The sequence below is a fragment of the Fulmarus glacialis genome, unplaced genomic scaffold, assembly GCF_000690835.1.
Source record: "Fulmarus glacialis isolate BGI_N327 unplaced genomic scaffold, ASM69083v1 scaffold3412, whole genome shotgun sequence".
NCBI lineage: Eukaryota > Metazoa > Chordata > Aves > Procellariiformes > Procellariidae > Fulmarus > Fulmarus glacialis.
In genome coordinates this window covers 12,195-33,572 of record NW_009195765.1, presented here as the reverse complement: position 1 = coordinate 33,572, position 21,378 = coordinate 12,195, and the positions used below count along the sequence as shown (strand labels likewise).

Below are 21,378 nucleotides of genomic sequence, written 5' to 3'. Positions count from 1 at the left end.
TGGGATTTTTCACAGAAAAAGGGCAATATGAAGCAATTCATGGAAAAATATATTTAAGATTAGAATCATAAAGCTCATAAAAAACACCTTTGAGAATCTTCAAGTTAGTCAAGTGAATATTTTTTGTAAGACTATTGTATTAATACACCTCCAGGAACTACTTTCCCTCTCACTGAGGATGTTTAACAGAAGAAGTAAGACTCAGCACAACAGTAATTAAATACTTCTATTTATTTTTTCATTAATGCAGTATTTCCTTCCCCACAGATGAATAAAAAGAATCACTTATAAGACATTTATTGAAGAGCTATCAAAATATGGTGCTATTGCATCTGTTGCTTCTTTTGGAAGACAATCTGCTTTAGTATTACTCAGAAACATCACTGCTGCCTACAGAATAATGAACCTTTTGTCCCCAACCTAAATATCCACAATGGATCCAAGGCACATAACATTGTATTCATTTTATGAACCAGTTTTAACCCAATACTCAGAACAGAAATATACCACATCAAAAGGTGTACGAATTATTATTTGAAGAGAAAGTTCATTAACGGTAAGGGCAGATTAAGCTATTGCCAGAAGGTGAATTATTCTACTGGTGAAGATTAGAGTTTTGATTTCTTCTGAAAGAAGCTGATAATAGCATTTGCACATTCATCAGATAACCACCTCTCTTTCAGGACTTCACACTCTTTACTGTTGACTGCATGGAGCTTCTCCTTCTCCACACTTCGTAACAGTTGCTTTGACACTGCCAAGGACTGGAGGAGAAAGAGAGGAACATTAGGAAGTTATGTTTTTTATACCTTAATTTAATGTTTCAGAAAATAGCACAATAAACACACTGGAATTCAAACAGAGTTGTATTAACACTGTACTTTTTAGCTTTTAGTCAACCTTTTTGCTGGAAGTAATTACTGCATTTAATTACTAAGACTGCTAATGAGGTGGAGGAGGTTCATGGGAAGCGAAACAGCAGTCCACTAAGTGCTCATAATCAGAGTAGATGGGCATAAGAACCGAAACCTGCTCAACTGTCTGCAGTGCCAAATGTAACCTACCTTATCAGCAGTTGGCAGTGTCTCCTCTTGTCCAATGTAACATAATACCATTGTGACTCAAGTAGCTTTGCAAAACCTAAACTAGTGAGCAGGATGACTGAATTCAGCAAAAAGTAAAGCCACCCAGCGTCATCTTGAGCACCCACAGTGCACACAGTACAATTAATATTGTAGAACCAGTGGTAAGGCTCTTAAACCTAAACTATGGCCAAAATAAAAATCTAAGAGAAGGCATCCAAGGCACATACAGAGAGACTGCAAATGGATTAATCAGTTAGTTTTTAAGGCTTTTCAGCCATTGAATGTCTGTGTACAGTGCACTGTCTTAGATTCAGCCAGGGTTGAAGAGTAGTATCTGTTTCACAGCAGCAGCGGGGACAGGAACGGATCTGTGCTTGAAGGAAAATATATTGAGCCTTTTTATTTCAGTTAAGGATTAAGCGAAACCAAGTAACAGGATAGGTTTGGCAGGAGGATTGGGAATGCTACACGCTTACAAGGTGGAGAAAAATTTAACACACTGACATTTTTGGGGAGGCTTGCATAAGCTTCTAATCTTGCCCAAACTTCCTTCTGAAAAGTCCTGTCGGGGAAGACTTCAGTCACAAGTCCCTGGGCACAGGCTTCTGCTGCAGTCAGCTTTTTATTGAAAAGCAAAATCTCATTTGCCTATATAACAAAAAGTAGAAAGTGTGATTCAACAAGACACAAGAATTGAGTAATCTGACAGAAAAGGTATAAACTTCCAAGTCACATATATTTTACTCTCTTGCACGTTAATGTCTGCCCTCTGAAAAGAACACAGAATCACAGAATAGATGAGGTTTCAAGGGACCTCTAGATACTGCCTAGTTCAAACCCCCTGCTCAGGCAGGGTCAGCTGGAGCAGGCTGCCCAGGACTGTGTCCTGTTGGGTTTTGAGTATCTCCAAGGATGAAGACACTTCTCCAAGGGTGAAGACTTCACAGCATCTCTGCACAACCTGTTCCTGTGTTTCACCACCCTCACTATAAAATTATTTTTTTTACATTCAGATGGAATTACCTGTGTTTCAGTTTGTACCCCTTTCCTCTTGCCCTGTCACTGGGCACCACTGACAAGAATCTGTCTCCATCTTCTTTACACCCTCCCATCAGGTATTTATAAACACTGCTCAGATTCCCCCAAGCCTTCTCTGCCCCACGAAAAACAGTCCCAGCTCTCTCAGCCTCTTCTCATATGTAATACACCCCAGTGCCTTAATCATCTTTGTGGCTCTTCGCTGGGCCTGCTCCAGTATGTCCATGTCTCTCTTGTAGCTGGAGCCCAGATGCAAACACGGCACTCCAGCTGGGGTCTCACCAGTGTTAAGCAGAGGGGAAGAATCACCTCCCCCAACCTGCTGGCAACGCTCCGTCTCATGCAACCCAGGATACTGTTGGCCTTCTTTGCTGCAAGGGTATGCTGCTGGCTCATGGGCAACTTGTTGTCCACCAGGACACACAGGTGCTTCTCTGCAAAGCTGCTTTCCAGCCAGTAAGCCCCCAGCATGCACTGGTGCGTGGGATTATTTCGTCCCAGGTACAGGACTTTGCCTTTTCCTTTGCTGAAGTCTATGAGATTCTCCAATTCTCCAGTCTATTCAGATGCCTTTGAATGGCAATGCATCTGGTGTATCAATCATTCCTCTCAGTTTTGTATCATCTGCTGAGGGTGTACTCAGTCCCATCATCCGGGCAATAATGAAGAGGTTAAATAAGTATTAAACCCAGTATCAACCCCTGGGCTACACCACTAGTGACTGGCCTCCAGCTCCTATTGTTCACCAAGAGTCTACATGTCTTTCTGAGCAGAGCTCCAAGGTTGTCACCTGAAATTACCACATAATAAATGTGTTTGTTCGCTTCCTGCAGTGACTCCAAGATTTCTAGAACATATACTGGTAGGTATATATCACTGAATATATATCACTGGTATATATATCACTGAATTGACTACCCTTGATACTTGGATGTTTATGAAGAACTTGCTCTACTCCTTGCAGATTTAAAACCTGCTCAACAAAAATACATTGTATTAACGCAGGCAATAATATCAGGTAAGTATTTGAAACTATCCAGGTTTTTTCTGTGGGATATCAAAAGAAGTAGAAAGGGAATTATGCTGTTCTAAGAAAAGAAAATTTAGATTCTGCAGTCTCTCCTTTTTTTAATTTTTGGGTTTTTTTTAATTACTATTATTTAGTTTCCTTATTTCTAGAGTAGATAGAGGAAATAAGACTATAGACAGAATACCAATATATATAAGAACAAAATAGATAGTCTAAAAGGTCTGGAAGTAAATACATAAATAGATTGCTTCACGTTCACGTTTGGAGGAACGGTTGAATACAAGTTTCCCACAGGGTTGGCAGAAACCACTGCAACACTTGCTCCCTTGCCTGATAAAGGCAGCCTACCAAGACATTTCTTAGCAGTGCTCTTATTTTCTTTTTTTAATCCTTCTTTACATCATTCGCTCCCATTGCTGGAAGAAAGATACAACATCTCACCATATAGAAATGGTCTCAAGAAGGTGGAGGAAGCCATGAGAAAGAAAACCTTCATCAGTATCGCAGTATAGCTTTACAAGTGGTCACTACTCTGTTATGGTGCCTGTGCTGACACTGTCATTACATTTCTTGATCTTTGTTTCAAAAGATGCAAACAGGAGCTTTCTTTGAGGACTCTTGCTATGACTCCACTTGCTCTTACAGTTGGAGGATACCAACACACAAAGGTCAGATGATCCCACATACAGTGCAGACATTCTTACCTTAGCTAAGCCCATGATTTTTGGAAACAGGTAAGAGGAACATCCTTCTGGGCTCTGTCCAAGTTGACTAAATGGGCTGTGAAACGTAGCCTGGAAGGAAAAAATTAAAAAAAAAAAAACAACAAATGAAAAAAAGAACAAAGCAAAGCAAATCTCACAACAGAGCACAGGACTAAAGTACTAGGATTTAGTTTTCATTTTAAAGCTTCTAATGTGACAGAGTTCACCAGAAACACATTTGACCTGTTACCATAATAGTCTTTAAATACCATCCGGTAACACTGCTTCATCCTCTCAATGCACCAAAGAGCTGACTTTGTCTGTATAATTCAATTCCCTTATCATTACAACCCCATTGATGAAGTTACCTTATCTGAATACAGTGCTTAGAGAAACTAATTTGCATGTGCAAAATCTTTACAGAAAAGATGTTCATACACATCTGCGCTAAAAGTTATTAAATACATAGCCCAAATAACTTAAGAGGTAAAGAGCATTTTGCTTTCTGAAGGCACACTAAGTTTATTCTACTCCTGAAAACTTCAAGTCATTGAATCTTATTTCCTCAAATTTTATGCAAATTTAAGAAGAACCTGTGGCAGAAATGCATCATGGGATCATACAAAACAATACCCTAATTGCAAGTTAGAACCGAACTGCAGAATTTTGTGTTTTGACAACTTACTTCAAGCAAGGAAGACAAAATGCTTGCCTTTATTTCCATTTAAAAATATGAACCGATACACAAAGAGTGCCCAAGTTGCCAATGCAGCTTTCACTGTAATAGAAGGTAATCATCTCTTACTGTACTGCAGATGGCCATACAGCAAGACAGATCAATAGAATACCTAGGAAGAAAGTGACAACTACATCATTGTAAGAAAAGATTAGACAACATCTGCCAGGATACAGGCTAGTGTAATTGGTCCTGCTTTAGCAAGGGGAGATGAACTATACCAGGGCTACAAACTGGTGCCCCAGGAACTGGAGCAAAATCCAGTGCAGAAAGCAATGTTAACTGATCACCCAAAATGCTGATCTGTTGTCAGACTGGGCTGCGCAGTGTCCCGTAAATGTGGTTGGTGATGATCTGCTCTGGGAATACCTGGCTGAGAATAAACCCAGATCCTGGACACAGCAGAGCTGGCCACTTCTGGAGATAGTCAATGCCTAAGGCACTCCAATCAAACTACTAGAGAATGTGCAATTAAGTAGGAATTTGGATGAGAACGACCTTACTGCACGGGAGTTCACAATCCTGGAAAGGGAAGAATAGACAACAATCACCTTTGAGAAGGCGTCAATAAACTTGAAGTTAATAGGAAAGTTCTCATGAAGACTGATCAAAGTGAAAACCTAAGTTAGACCCTACAGAATCGACAAGCAAAAGCTGTCCCAGTGCAGGTAGGAAGGTACTAACAGATTGTCTCAGCTCTCGTCACTGACTTGAAATACAAGTACACAGAAAGTGAAAAATACGTCAGACAACTAAGTATGAAATGAATATAAGCATGCAGAGATTAAAAAAAAATAAAAATACAAGGCAAAAATAAGATGCATTTACCAATGATTATGTATATGAGTAGTAAAAGGAAGTTCAAGTATGAATTTCAAAGTATGAAGTATGAATCCTTCAAGAAAGAAGGATACTATTAACAGAACAAAACATTTAATGCTTATTTGGATTAAACTTCAACTAAATCTATACTAACTTATGGCTGTGGGAGATATTATGCCGAGGGTAAAGTGATTAGAATTCAAAATAGTCTTAATAAAGTGGAGGGGTACAAGTAAGAAGATGCTATTTAATAGGGACAAGTTAAAGTTTGGCATGAATAACTTCATGTACAATATACAATAGGAACCACTGTTTAACTGGCAACTCTACAGTAAGGGAACCAGGTGCTGTAGCAAATCACAAGTATGTAAATTAAGTAACATTGTGGGATGTCAAAACAGAAATACAGTCTGCAGAATGTGGAGAAGTTCTTCTGCTCTACTTCGCATCAGTAAGACATGAGCTGGAGTGATGTGTCCAGTTTGTACTGCTAAGCTTAAAGAGACACAGAACTGGAAGGAGTCCAGAGGAATGTGACTGCAGGCCTAAGAAAGTACATGAGGATAAACTGAAAGAATTGCAGCTGTTTAGCTCAAAAAAAGAAAAGATTGAGAGAGTGGATGTAAACCTGAGATATATCTAACAGTCTAAGTACACTGATGACTAAGTACACTTACGGCTATTACAAGGGAGGATGAAAATAGTCTGTTCTTTAAATTCAGGAATGAGAAACAATAGGTTCACCCTGCAGCAAAAAAAGATCAGATGGGATGGGAGGACGAGGGAGAACCCAACAATTTTCTAGTGTAAGAGGAGATCTAGGGACCAGAATAGATTGAATAAATCATGCACATTATACAAGTGTATGTCAGGAGTGACATGGTCCTAGCTGATCCTGTAATGGGGCAAGCAGAAGGAGTTGGTAGCTCAATTTTCCTACGCCTCATAGTGACAAACCGAATCCAGCAGGGACTTTGATGAGAAATCTGACACAGTGCTAAAGCAGGAGTCAAAGTATCACCCATCACAGACCCTTCCGCAAGCAAAAGCTTGCCTAAAATTAATTAAGACCTTAGGTTAAGTTCTATATCTGTTTAATAACATTATACAAATGAATGGCACAGAACATAAAAAATAAGCCACATAATGGGATTCTGTGCTATGCCTTAATATAGCTTTTGGTTATGTATTTGGCAAATAACCTGAAAAGGAATCTTAAGTTGAATAAACCAAAGCTTTTCCAAAGTTACCTTGGAACACAGATTAGATAAAATCCCAGTTACTGCACTTCCATTCCATAATAATCTTTTGCTTCCCCTCTCACACCTGAAAGGGGCCTTACAACCATCATTTCATATCAGCTACTCTTTACTTTACCCACTGATACAGTAAAGAGTTTCTAAACTGGAGTCAGCAACTTGACAACCATAACTACAGCAGGGAAATTCCATGCTTGTTAACCACTGGCTGATGCACCCCTGTGCTGGTAATTAATATAGGTGTTCCTTGACATGATATAAAAAGCCTTTCACTTGTGTGTTCTTTTCTGTCAGATTACCCCAAACCAAATAATATTTGCTACAGAAAGAGGTTTAAAGACTGTCTTGGGATCAGCTATGTAATGTACTTACTCTGTCAGAAGCATAGATAATGTCACACAATCCAAGGATTGTTACAGAAATTCCAATAGCTGGGCCATTTACCACTGCAATCAGTGGTTTAGGAAAATCAATAAAATGACCCACAAACTCTCTAGAGAGAAGGAAAAACAGAATGTAAGAGACACATCCTAGTCTTTTTCATCAAATATAAACAACTTTCAAAACACATGATTAGATACTGCATAACAAAAGCCATGAGCTAGATTCTGTGTAGCATGTGTTTTTGTCCCTTTCCCAAATGAATTCTGACAAAGAAAATAAGACCTATTTGAAATACCTGCATTTCCTTACCAACTAAGAATCAAACACGTACATGACAGCACAGCTTTCCTAGTTCCTGCAATCAAGTTATGAAAGTGCTGTCCTCTTCAGCTACAGTTACTGAATACAGCTCACTAACAAGAACAGTCTTTTGCCCTGTCTATCTGCCTATATATCCACACCAGCTCCACCCATGGGATAGCCATTCCTTTCACAGATTCTGTTCTGCAGTGAAGCCCCAGCAGGCACCAAAAGTGAGATACTTCCACAACGCAGAATTCCCTAGTGCTGTTCTGCCCGGGTTTGAGAAGCAGTGTTTTGTTTCATTTGACAGCTACTTCTCTATCCAAGAAGTGCAAAATACATTCTCAAAATATAGTATTTTTCAAAGGTGAACAGTGTTGTAAAAACTCCACTTCTCTGGCATCTCTGTGCACGAGTTGTAACGAAGCACTCACTGTGCTTGTGTAATAGTAACAGCATAGCAAATACAGTCTTCTCACAAGAGCAAGATGAAAGACCATAAAGTATACGTGAGACTAATCATTGTGTTGAATACCCTACAAAACACCGCAGGCTGGAAGCTTGCCACATATCACTGAGTAACACCTTTGCAATGGATTCGGACTGCATGATTATCACTTTGTAGGGGCAATGGTCATCCACAGACAGCTTGCCTAAGTAAAAGCTGCAAAACTGAGTACTTTACTTGCAGTTCATCTTTAAAATATAAATCAAAAACATAGTTTGCTTTTCTGTGTATTTTAGATTTTCCATCAATCTCAAGTGCTTGAGGAAGCAATGAGAGGTAATCATAACATACAGAAGTAAAAGAGAAGACAAAATCTGCTTAAATAGGGAAGAAAGAAACATGATGTCCCAAAAAAACATTTCAGCCACTGAATCAAATGATGCCCCTGATCTTCTTGGCCTTAGAAAATAAATTAGTTTAACAGGTAGATTCAGACTCAAAGATGGAACCAAGATCTCAGAATTCCTGGGCAATTTTGAACAAGTTCATTACACCTCATCCCTATTCAAAGAAGTCTGACAGTGGAAGTATTTTGGCATGTCCTGCTAGTGTAGACACTGTGGATATCAAAAAACCCATATATTTTTCATGGCAGCTTACAAACTATACAGTCAAAATCATGTTTTTGTCATTATATCTGCATGTACTTTGGGGACTAAAAAATGAAATTGAGTCTTTAGCATCACTGTACTTAAAAAGATTTATAAAATTCACCTCATTTCCTCACTTATTTCACACAGTTAATACTACTTCTCCCACATGATCTTTGTGTTTATGCACATGTGATCCCTTAAGACACAATCATCTCAATGGATGTATCACAGCATAACTGGGTCCCTGTCATGTTTTCTAAGAATGCCTGCAAATTATATTTTACCCATTACAGTAACTTATGCATATATGAAACCAAGATGTTCTACTTGAGTAATACTGCTCCATCTTTTGCCATCTTCTCCATTTCACCGGGCTGGACATTCGTAAAATTATTCAGATCATTTCCACTACTATAGTAGTCTCCGTTTCCTGCAGAGAACACATATGAATAAATGCACCAATGGCTTCTGAGAAGGTAACAGAAGACAAGCTTCTATTTATTACATTTACAAAAGAATTTCATTCTACGTGCCTCACATTATTAGGTAATTAGAGGGATTGTCTCAAAGTATACACACTACTTTAAAGGACATATATGGTTTAAAAATAAGTTTTGACTGACAATTCACTGAAAAACAATAGGTAAAAAGCCAAAGAATATTAAATTTGAAAGATATGAGGGGGAAAAAAAAAAATTTCTTTTTTTCCATACAGTGTCAGATGGAAAAAAAAAAAAAAAATTTATTTCTTTCTCTTCATACTTGCTCAGTTTTTTTTTCTGTCAATTCACAATCACAATTCACACAGTAAGATGTGAGAAACTTTTTTTTTTTTAAACAGGAAAATGGAAATGTAAGTTTATGCGTCTCCCTTCACCCCGCCTTCAAACTGATGAAGGAATCAAAAATAGACAGAATAGCCTATTTAATATGTAGTAGAAGTTTCACGGTTTTTATGACCAATTAAGGAAAAGGCATAGCATTTAAGGATAAGACTGACAGCACTGCATTGAAATCATTGTACTGAAAGATGTATTCTTCAATAAGAAGCAGATAACCTGTTAGTGAATGTATAAGTCAGCTCGAGGCACCATCAAAAAGCAAGGAGTATTTAAAAGCTAGACTGCATGATTTAATTGTCTAAATCATCCTATGTTCCATGAGGACATTCACAGGATGGGACTTTTCATCTGTTAGCACATCCATTACTTTACACTGCAGTGCTCTTACTAACTACGTAAAATGGAACAGAAACTTTTGTGCAGGTTTGTCCTAGCTATTACACGTGTTAGACATTCCAGTTGTGTGAACTACCCTTCTCATTTTGTGAGGGTTGTCGTGCCTCGTCATTGCTAGTGAAAGGAAATTCAGCATCTTGGGAATACAAGGTGTTGGTAAAGAAGACAGTGGAGAAGAATACATATGCAATGCATATACCTCAGAAGTAACAAGTAAACGGGCTTAAGCCCAAATTCACCTTGTGACCATGCTACTTAGCTGCCAGCCAAAGCTCAAGCTTTGGCTAATTTCCTAAATGCCACCTATCTGCAACAAAGATGGGCCAGACAGGCAGTGCCTGCCCTCAGCCATTCTGTCCCTCCTGCCTGCCCTTCCCACTGTGTCGTTCAGTCAACGTCAGGGACGGACCAAAGGGTGCTCTAGAGAATCCAAATGACATGTCCCCAGAGCAGCTAAACTTCACAGGCAGCATGAGTTTGGGCTGTCCTTTCACACTGTTGCTGCAGTCATCCAGCTGCACACATCTGGTGACTGGGATGTATACAGCTGGGCCAGGTTGCAGCTTGCCTGGCCAATCCTTTCCTATGGCAGCCACAGGAAAAAAAAAAAAAAAAAAAAAATCAACGTAAGTATCATTTTTTTTTCATGAACATAGGTAAATATGCACTGAAAACTTTCTACTGGCCATGCCAGTGCAGGATTTGAGGGGCTTGTTTTTAGTATGTTCCAATGTATCACAGAGGTAGAGAAAATTGACTAAACCCATACCAATGAACTTCAAAAGCAGTAGTGACGATGCTGTGGAGCAGATATATCAGCTATTCAAAAGTAATAAAGCCCTTAGGAGTATTCCATGTCTATCTTCTCATCTCAGAAAGATGTTCTGATGTAACAGCAAGCTTGCTAAAGAATTTGAAACACCACCTTGAAAGAATTTTGCCAAAACACTTGGGAAAAATCTTTGGTCTACGCTAGAAGAAAGAATTTCCTCACTTACACAATTTTATCTTAGTCTAAATATAGGTAGATAGTTCATGTCAGTACTGTACTTTGGCATAATATAAAACAAATATAAGAGAGGCATATGAAGTGTGGTACCAGTAATAACCGCTATGGTAGAATCATCTTTTCCAGCTTCTTCAAGCGCTTTGATAATTTCTCTGTACATCTGCATAAGAGGAAAATCAACAAAGTACAAATGTGATGCTGCAAAAGATCATAAAAAGGAGATTCACAACGACAACAAGGAACTTGAGAGACAGATTAACTATGGTCCTTTTAAGTATGAAAAAAATCTGCATCCACAGGAAGTATTACATGTGAGGTATTTCTGACCATAAAGACACATTTGCAATACTCAAGACTTCCGATGCAAACCTAACGGACAAAATAAGGTTCTCTGGAAAACAGACATTAACTAGAAACAGCTAGTTTTAAAACCTGAGAAGCAGTTTAAGTGGGCAAAATAATATGTTAAAGAATTAGCATAAGTGGGGTAAAGTCTCTGTTCTGATATCTTTGCAATTGTGAAACGGGATGATCACATTCCGAACAGGATGGACTTCCTCATGAAGATAGCTATGGGAACCAGAAGACTATATAGACATACACACAACAGTGCTGAGCCAAAGTAGGCTGCACACATACTTTGTTATACATAAGGCCACAGTCAAATCTTGTATCCACAAAACAGGCCAGTCTTCCTGCAGTTTGCCATTTTAGTTTAGTGCAGACTGTAATCCTATAATAAGTTTGGGAAAAAAAAAACAAGAAACACAGAAAAGCCCAACCAGTAAAATTTTAGCTGAATGATTTCATTTTGTACTGGATATTTATTCCTTAGGTTGTCATCGGAGTCAAGATACTAAGCCCTCATAAAATTCAGACCACCATGCTTCAGTCAGTTCTGCTAAACCTGTAGTAATGATTCTTTAAAAACTTAAGTAGCTTACTCAGGAAAGAAAAAAAATCACTAATCCTCCCAAGTTAATTTCTTTACCTTATGGTTGATGGCGTTTTTCCTATCAGGTCGGTTAAACATTATCTTTGTGATATTGTTTCTGGTGGTAACTAGTATTGTTTCATAGCCATCATGTCTGCTCTCTTCCGGAGAAGCATCTTGCTTCTGGCCAGCAGATTCCGCAGAGACCAGACTTGAGACAAGTTCACTATATTTCTGTCTGGCATTATCCTGTAATGAAAGAAAAGAAAAAAAAGAAAAAAGTCACACAGGATTATCAAAGGCTGAAATGGAAATCAGTTTGTTATGCTATTTATAAAATGGGTACCTGGGGCGGGCGGGAAGGGGATTGTGCTTTAGGACAAACGACAAAAAAAATCTCAATTAGAAAGCATTCTAATTAGGATGAGAAAAGGAACATGCTGTATTTAAACACTGCAGATCATGCTCGAAGTCATGCGGAAAGCAGCAACAATGGATCTGCAAAATAAAAGTGCGTAGATGCTGAGATGATGACATTTATTTTGTTGGAGAAGCGCCCCCATCCACGCCTAAGACTACCAGAGACCTTTGTCATATTCCCAGCATTTACACATTTCTATGGATCCTTTGTTTGTGCTTTCCAGTTGGACATTTCTCCAACAAAATGAAAGTTTTTATTTTAGAACATATGTTGTTGAAAATAAGAGTGCTGAAATGGGTCTACAGCATTTTAAAATTGCTTGAAGACACTAGTTTTCATTTAGCACTAGCATGACATGCAAAAGCCTAAAGAATCCTGCCTCCCTATTTCTACAGTAAGCAGTGATTTAAACCAATTTTAAGTTCTTGGTTGGTATAACCTATTTTCTTGAAAGAACAATATACTTTGAACAATTCCATAATCCATAATCTGTAGCACATGAAATTGTCTACTCCCTCTCCGCTATACCTTCAAAAGCAGATTGTTTTCCTTAAGTTTTTCTTGGCTGTTCCTAAAAGCTGCAGAGCCATTTCAAAAAAAACCAAACAAAAAACCAAAACACACCCCAAAACCCCCAAAGCAGCACAAGAATACGTTATGCTCATGAAATTATGCAAGCATGTTTTCTTTTAAAAGAAAAAATGCAAAAAAACCCTTCTGTATTAAGTAATATCTTTGACTGACCTCAGAAACTACTCCTAAACAGCAGGCCTAACGCAGTAGTGACCCAGCTGGTTTGTAAATCTTATGCTTCCTTCATTTAATAGTAGCTGAAGAAACTGTGGTAGCTATATGCAATGTCAGACTTACTACAGTTTGCAAGAAAAAAGAACGCTTATGTATCTTTGCATCTATATTCTTCCTGCTCGCTTCACTTGAAGTAAAGACTTCTTTAAAGGTTATGAAAGGTATTAAAATGTCAAGATATACTGAGAAAGAATGAAGAGAGGCTCTTAATACTCCACTTTTTTCTAGTCTTTAGTCAGTGGCATAAGGGACTGACTTTTTAAAATGACAAAGTTATCAATATGCTGGATTCACAAATTTGCTCTTTGTTGTAAGAACTGAGAAGCTCAATCCGTCTTTCTTAAAGGGAAGAGCAGAATTGAACATAGTGTGAAAACCACTATTTTTATTGAAAGTTAACACATATGTAAGATATCTTACACTTACAAGTACAAGCTGGTAGTAATAATGTAGAATTAGGCTTACACAGTAAAAAATACTCCAAACACTGAAGCAGTGAAATGACTGCAGAATACAGTGCAAAACATTTTGGTGTCTGAAGCAGAGTCGCTCAGCCACCATATAATATGTTTAGACATCAGCCATTCACTTACAGACCATGCCTTTCAAGGTAGAGTAATCTACAAAGTATCTAAGTGAAATTATAGGTATTGTCACCTGAGACAAATTGCCAAGAGAATTCCACGCATCCCACTTGGCTTTCTTGACAAAGTCCAGCATACCTGGTTTCGGAGAATTGCAGGGACCTTCAGTAGCCTGAAAAGAGAGTGGAACAAAACTTATTTAAACCTTTGATTAAAGTTCAGATGCCTTGGTAGAAAAGATGACGACTATTAGGAATATTTATCTCATGAGGATACAGGATTCAACTCTGAGACAGAAGGAATACCTAGTGGTTGGGCAATATTCAGACAGTTCAGAAGTTTTCAGCATCTGCTATTTCCTAATACCTGGTGCTGGGCTTTCAGAAGCACCTAACCAATATGAGACACTAGTTTGCAAAATGCCCATGCATGTTAAGTTCTCCTATCTCCAAAATTGTGGACGTTTTATACTCAAAAAGAAAGTTAAAGACTTGTAAGCTGTGTGAACAAAGAAACCATTGCATAGGATCTATTAAGCTGGATCTTACTTCAAAGTTGGCTCTACTATGAGCAAGGGCATTGGGCCAGTTGAACCGCAAGAGTCCGAGCTATCCTGAAGTATTCTATGATCAGTTTTCCTCAAGAAAAGTACACTATTGGAGAGAAATATTTCAGGTGGGAGTCAGGAGAGAAAGAATATATTTATGAGCTCATTAGTATTAACTAGTAAAACTACCTGGAACAGTCAGCTAAGTTTTTATTTGAAGAAGCAATTGATTGCCTTCTTCAATATAACAAGCCACAGCCTGTCCTGACCCTGCAGGCAATCTTGATCCACAAATACTTCCCCAAATACCAGTACAAATCCCACTAAGGACTTGCACCTATTTCTACAAAGTCTCCTTCCATATAGTAGTAAAGAATAACCTTCACTTAAAGTGTGGAGGAACAGTTCCTTGAATTAAAAAAAAAAAAAAACAACAAACCAAAAAGATTACAATGACCACGCAAAAAAAAAAGAAAGAAAGAAAAAACCCCAGAAATCAACCTTCAAATATCAATACCATTATATTATAGGCCCACCTGACCAACTGTAGATACAATAAATTTAAGAGGAAGCATGTGGCATACTCTTTTTTCCCAGGCATAAGCCATTTTCCAGAGCTGCATCAATATATGTTATATTATATGGAAGGCATCACACAATTGATGTAAATTGGCTCTATTTCTTTGAATAAAGGTTTCTATTCAAAGCATGATTTATAAGATGAAAGGTTTGGCTTCCCTCAGAATTCAGGCAGGGTTCGAGGGGCTGGCATTTCAAGAACAGAATTTGAGTACTTGAAATGAAGAGCTTGTTAAGACACAATACATTTGAACGACCCCTATTTTAAGTAAGTATTTTACAGGTCCATCCCCTTGGATTATAAATGCCCCTTACGAAACAAAATAAGTCAAGCCTACCTGTTTAAACAAAGCATAGAGCTTCAACTTAGTTTCATTCCCAGGATCCTTTTTCAAAAGCTTCAGTTGTTCTTGAGCCTTTTCAAAGTCTTTCTGGCTGACTTGCATGGTGGCTGCAGTCATGTGCAGGTGAATTGCTGGAATGCAAACAGCTTGCGCTCGCCTGATAGTAAGTGGAAAAAAAATCCCATTGCTTGGGTTTTTGTGTAAGACTAGAGGAGAAACAAATATATTGCTTTTCAAAGACATTCAAAGTAAATGTAAAACATTAAATATTTGTACCTGCACTGATTAAAATGACAACAACAAAAAGCAAGATCTAAAAATTACAAGAAAGTTGCTTTAGAAGTTTGTTTTAGCTGCAACATAATTAACTTTTGGAGAATATGACATTATCTCTCTCCAGTATGTAGAGTGCTAGATTTAATGCTGCCAGATGACAAAGAAACTATGCAGTAATATACCAGATGATCACATATAGACCACTAAATGGCAGCAGTGGTAAACTAATGTTTTGCTGTTTCTGGAACAAATCAGAGCCCTTCTGTCCATGACAAACAAGTAACAAACACAGAACAATTTTATTAATGGTTTAAATCTCTGTATGCAACATTAACAGCTTTATATGTCTATGAATTAAAACGAGTATGCAGCCTGTCTGTTTTTTGTGATCTTTTAAGGTTTGTGTGCTTCCACCTAGAAACCCTTCAATCTGAAAGCATGGCTTTTCAATCAGGGCAGCATAAATGAAGGTTAATTTCAAAATGTAATCTGGGAAAGGACTGGCTGTAAAACAGCCTGCAGACACTTGAAAAAAAGAGGTGGTCAAAATATTCTGGGAGAAGAACTCTCCACCAGGAAAAAAGGTAATTCCATTAAAAAAAAACCAAAAAAAACCCAAACCCAAACCCCACACCAAAGAACCAAACCTAACCCAAGCCTATAATGTTTTGTAAAAGCAGGTTTACTTCAACAGAGTTTGGAATCAAAAGCCAAGAAGTCTAATAATTTTGGCTTGTTTCAATAGGGCAAAAGCATGTTGTCTCAGCTTTCTTTGGTTAAATTAAGTATTTTTACTATTTTTAAAATGTTAGCAGTTTATGTATCAACGTTCCTTCTCTATTTTAGCAAAAAAAAGAACAAAACCCCCCCAACTTCCCCCATTCTAACTTACAGACACAGCTGTCATGTCAGAACATCATATATGATAGACTTCATAACCAGTCACATTTGAAACATTAATGATTGTCTCAAATGCAGGCTGATAGAATGTTTAATCATTAATCTGTTAACATTTCAGTTACAGAACCATCATTTAAAAATCATACCTAACATGCAAATTCTGCCTTTTTATACCCACCTAATGAGAATTTTAGACAAATTCTACTGCCTACTTCAAAAACATCCTCACTGCTCTTATTTCTTAAATAAAATCTATTTTCTGTTGCAAGCCTAAAAGTTGCAGGCAGGAAGTGTGAACAATCCCAACTGTGTCCAATTAATTTTATTACTCTTTCATTTCATGCAGATAGGAAGGTTTAGTTGTCTTGTAAAAATGTTTGTAAGATCTATTAATTTTATGTCCTATTACAGCCCTTCTGTATTAATAAAACCTAAGTTCCTGGTATTTTGGAGCTACCAAGTTTGAATGACAGAAATGGAAAGAATATTTTCTGTTACATAAATAAATTCTTTCAAAAAGAAAGAATTCCAGAATCTGCTTCAACATCTTACGCTAGTAAAAAGAAATCTACCTGAAAAATACAAATGGAATAATAGGCTATCAAAAAAGGCTGCAGGAACAGAAAGTCTTCTTACTTAAATTGATCAGCTGTAGGCCTTTATTAACATAGCAGTGCACCCAGACAAACGTGGGGTAATCATCTGCCAGTTTAACTAACATTGAAACTGATGTGTTCAGAAGACTCTGTCAGAGTTTAACAAGTTTATCCCTTAACCAACTGGGAGGCTATTTAGCCTTGTGGACTTCACCTCCAGCATCAATAAAAACCCTTTGACAGGAAAAAGCGTACCTAAATGGATACAGATACAAGTTTTTTAATACTGAGTTTCTTTGTTTAGTCTGTCCTGGAGTCACAGAATGTGATGCTCACTTTCAGATCCTACTCCCAAACATGTTTTTGAAGTCACATTTACAGGAAGAAGAAAACGAGAGTGCAGGAAAAAGACTAGTGGTTTCTTTTGGTTTTGGTTTTTTTTCCTCCAATTTTGCTAGCCATCTTTGGAACTACTTGAATGCTGCTGTTCCCAAGATGATCCGTGTATCTGGTACAAATTTTTTTTGTCAGTCTAGGCAGTGACTATACTGAAGTGGATTCAATGTTTAAAAAGGGGGATTTGGGTTTACAACATGTTTGGCAATCTGGACTTCACTCCAGCTTGGCTATGGCCAGTATTATAAATAGGCTTTAAGAACCTCTTTTATATACAATTTGATAGTGACTATAAGTTAACAAGAGTTGAGGATGGGCAGCTGGGGAGAGGGGAACAGCATAGCAGCCAGTCTGAAGGTATGTATGCACATATATTCAAGGTTGAGGGTTTTTGGCATTTAGCAAGTCACAAGTTGTCTTCCTTATTAAGGATGCAAAGTGGACAAGTTAGAAGAGGATGAGAAAACAATTAGGTGAACAAAAAAAATCTGGCTGGGGAAAAGTAGAATGATCTTTCAGTAAGTCCAGACTCAGAGCTACTTTGCTTTGCTGTTTGGTTATATCCAGTTTTACTTCTTAGCTACAAAAATGTTTGGGTAAAATACGTTATCTATCCACATCAAATACTCTATCTTTCATTCTTCTTTCCCTCCTTACCTACTGCTTTGTAATCGGAGATTGTGCAACTTAGCTATTTATTAAAGCCTAAAGTTCATAAGAAAAGGCCTCTTTTCTTTAGTTCTTCCTTGCTGCTTGTAGCTCAGTCCTCTGCAGGATATCTATGATTCACTCCTTTCTCTCTGCCTTCTGATCTCAGAGAACATTTACTATACCTTAGTGATGATCACCAGTTCTCAACATGCTAAGGCTAAACTGACTGCTACTATTTCTCTATTAAAATAACAAAGCATAAAAATGCAAAGGAAAAATTAATCACAATTTATTCATCTTGGGCAGGACCTCATTCTTCAGAGAGATACACAAACAGCAGGAACAGAGCTCCTTGACCTCAAGTAGATCACAAAGAGTGACGAGGAGATGACTTGCCACCTGTCAGCACACACAACAGCACCGCCATCTCTGGGACCACACAGTGATGCTGTGCCACAAACCCAAAGACCGAGGAGCAGGAGAGGCTGCTGCAGCCCACTATGGGGAGGACTTACTCCCTCCATCTGCTGCTCCCTGGCTGTGAAACCGAATCATTCGTACTCCCTCACTGAGCAAATCCATGCCTCATTTTAGCAGCCTCACTGAAACCACACAAGATTTTGCCGAAACCAAACAAGACAGGCAGAGAGCCTGGAACCTGACCTACAAACTACTGATGTCGAACCTGCACTTGTTTCAATCCAAGCAGAAAAAGAAGCCTAGGCCCCTCTGTATTTGCCCTTCTCATCTACTCGCTGCAACAAAGCTAACTGATTTCCTTCGCAAAGCTTCCTCTCTCTATTGCCCTGCACCTTGCAGGCAATTATCTGCCACTGCCCCACTGCTACAAACTACCTTTGCTGTACTGGCACCCATGGAAGAGTGGTGAAGGCCTGGCACCCTCCGCCCCGCTGAGTAAAAAAACCAAACCAGCTCCCCCCCGCTGGGTAAAAAAACCAAACCAGCTCCCATCAGAGAGACAGAAGCAAGAGGAGTCACAACTTGGCAGAGCAGCCACAAAGTCCACGATAAATACCTGCGCACTCCTGCAAGATCATTCACCTGGTACTTTGCAAGCTGTAGACTCTGAAAAAAAGAAATAAATCCTGGGCATTACTGCCTGAACCTGAAACACCCAGGCTGACAATTGTTTCATATTATTCCCTTGCCTTCGACACCTCTTTGTTCCCATTCAGTCATGCTGGATATCTTGCAAGCCCGTCATTTATCCTGTTCACGTAAATGTCTCATCCATTCAAACATCAGACTCTTAATTAAGATTTTAAAAGTCAGTTACACTGAAAGTGGTTTCTCACTGTTTAGCAAAGACTGCAAAGCCTGTTAAAGACAGGACCCCTCATTACAGTGTAGTTCTGTCACTTGCATAAGGACTTTATTTATAGAGTTAAAAATGCCAACTTTTTGTAAAATGCTGGCTTCTCACTTTCTAACTTGTAAAGCAACTTAGCAGTCTCCTCATTAAGACTAAACAGAAGCCAAAAAGATCTCTGTGCACAGGAAACATCAGACATGCTCAGCAAAAGAAAGGGATGGATATACCTGAACTCCATCTTCCATTTACTTAATAAAGGTTTTCTTTTAAACGTTAGTAGATCCTGGGGAAATAAAGCACAGACAAAAGCAGTTAAAAATCCTATTAGGATTAAAAGCGGTGGGTGGTGCTAGAAACACGTGCGTTTAAAACTCCTGACAGAACTGGAAAATGCTCATTTCACATTATTGTAACTAGCTTTAGAGAGACAAGGAAGAAAAAGAACAGGAAGTGTCGTCAGACAGAAGCAAGCAGTACATTAAAGTGTCACTCGGATAAATCCTGGAACATACGTTCAATAGAAGATGTGGGTATCTTTTGCACATTACATGTAATACTTCAGATAACGCATACGACATCTCTTCTTTGCCATGATCACTATCTCAAGGTGCTGTGATCTTTTGTGCTGCTCCTTCCACGTGTTCCTCATGCAGAGCAGTGAGCAGCACAATAACTGTCCCTTGCCATTTCACACAGACCTGGTATTAGATCATCTGGCAATATTTCTGCTCACGTTCTTTCTATCTTAAGAGAAAATTAAACAAAATACTGCTTTGCTGCTTCTACTGTAAGAAGAGTTGTATGGGTTGTTCTGGTGTTGGTTTTGTTTTGTTTTGTTTTGTTTTTAATTTAGGATACAAAGCAATCAATTCCCACAAACCTCAAGGCACCAAGTGTTTGGTTATAACCTAAAACAAGCTTCTGATTATGTGCCTTTCCAGAGTCCCTGCAAAGAGGAGACAGCACACATTGCCCAGCCCAGCCCATCACTGTTTCTGCGCCAGCCAGAGTCTCAACTGTTCTACAAGGTTCAGGAGTCCAAAACTTATCCCAAGCGCTTCACCTGGTCTGCTCCGGCACCAGCAACTGCTGCTGTGAGAGGCTGCTGCGAAGTCAAGCAGGAGAGCAACCAAATGAGATCTCCTCGCTCCCTGTCCTCCTGCTGTTGGGACACACACAGCCACAGTGGAGGAACCAGGAGCCCTCCCTGGCGGGGTGACTGGGGTAGTCCTTGCCTGCTGGCACCTGGCCGTAGAGTACTCCTGCTCCAAGTAGAGCCTCAGGCTTCAGTCCCCCTCTTTCAGTAGCACTTCTCCCATTTTGATCCTCCCTCAAAATTATCCTGATTTTTCTCCACGGAGGAGAAAGAAAGGGATCTGGAGAAGGATCATTAGTTCAGGTACATCAAGGGACGCAGGAGCAGAATTGGTGGGAAAGGTTGCCACCGTTGGCAATTGCAGCAACTGTTAGGAAATGAGGCATGTGAGGGGAATAGAAACCAGTACTTAAACTGTAACTGTGCAAAAAATAACTGGACCACCTGGAAAAAGATATTCAACCGAAGACACCGACTCTTCTTATTTTTCCCCCCAAGACTTCATATTAGAATCTCTAAAAAGAAGATTAAACAAAGGAAATAGAAAGGTTGATATCCAAACAATGACAACAAGAAAAGCATTAGTAGTGCCAGTATTTCATAGCTTTCTCTGTAACTAGGAAAATAATGTTAGTTTTTCATATTCACTTGCAGTATTTTCTGCATGCAACAAATTTAAAGTTGTACTTCACTTTATTTCGTTGAGCAAGAAGCAGCTACTGTCTATGCTGTTAACACAGAAATCACTACAAATTTTAATCTGCAAGTTGCCCAAATCACCATTCATCATGACATTGGTTACATACTACTGAATCCAAACAGATATATACATACACAATAATGTAACACTAAGGATTCATAAATTTTCACACAGCCGGAGCACTTACACAGCAATATAAGAGCTTTACATATAAAGCCCCATATAGCTGAAGGTGGAGACAGCTAATGTCAAATTTCTCCCATACCTCTCAGTCCTCCAGTTATTCTCTGCATACAAGCTACCATAGAGCTGAACGGGGAAAAGAAGAGGCACCTGACAGTGCTAAAGCAAACTGAGCAGCCTGTGGCATGTTTGGAGCAATCATTCCTCCTTTGCTGCTGGGGGAAAAAACAGGAGTGACATGTGGGGGGTGGATAGTTAATTAATACAGAAATTCTGGGTGGAGATTCTTCGGGCTGTAGAAGCAAAACAACTCACTCTTTCT

General features: G+C 38.8%; 1 protein-coding gene across 1 annotated transcript; it reads right to left on the bottom strand.

The window, feature by feature from the left end:
- Positions 1-361: 361 nt before the first annotated feature.
- Positions 362-20,321, bottom strand: ECI2 (enoyl-CoA delta isomerase 2). The gene is made up of 11 exons (XM_009588181.1): positions 20,313-20,321; positions 19,305-19,360; positions 14,920-15,082; positions 13,529-13,627; positions 11,701-11,892; positions 10,800-10,869; positions 8,790-8,892; positions 7,047-7,167; positions 3,858-3,947; positions 1,590-1,733; positions 362-764 (listed from the first exon to the last, which is right to left on the bottom strand). The coding sequence occupies exons 2-11, from the start codon at positions 19,313-19,315 to the stop codon at positions 609-611; spliced, it is 1,149 nt and encodes a 382-aa protein (XP_009586476.1). The 5' UTR covers positions 19,316-19,360; positions 20,313-20,321; the 3' UTR covers positions 362-608.
- Positions 20,322-21,378: the final 1,057 nt, after the last annotated feature.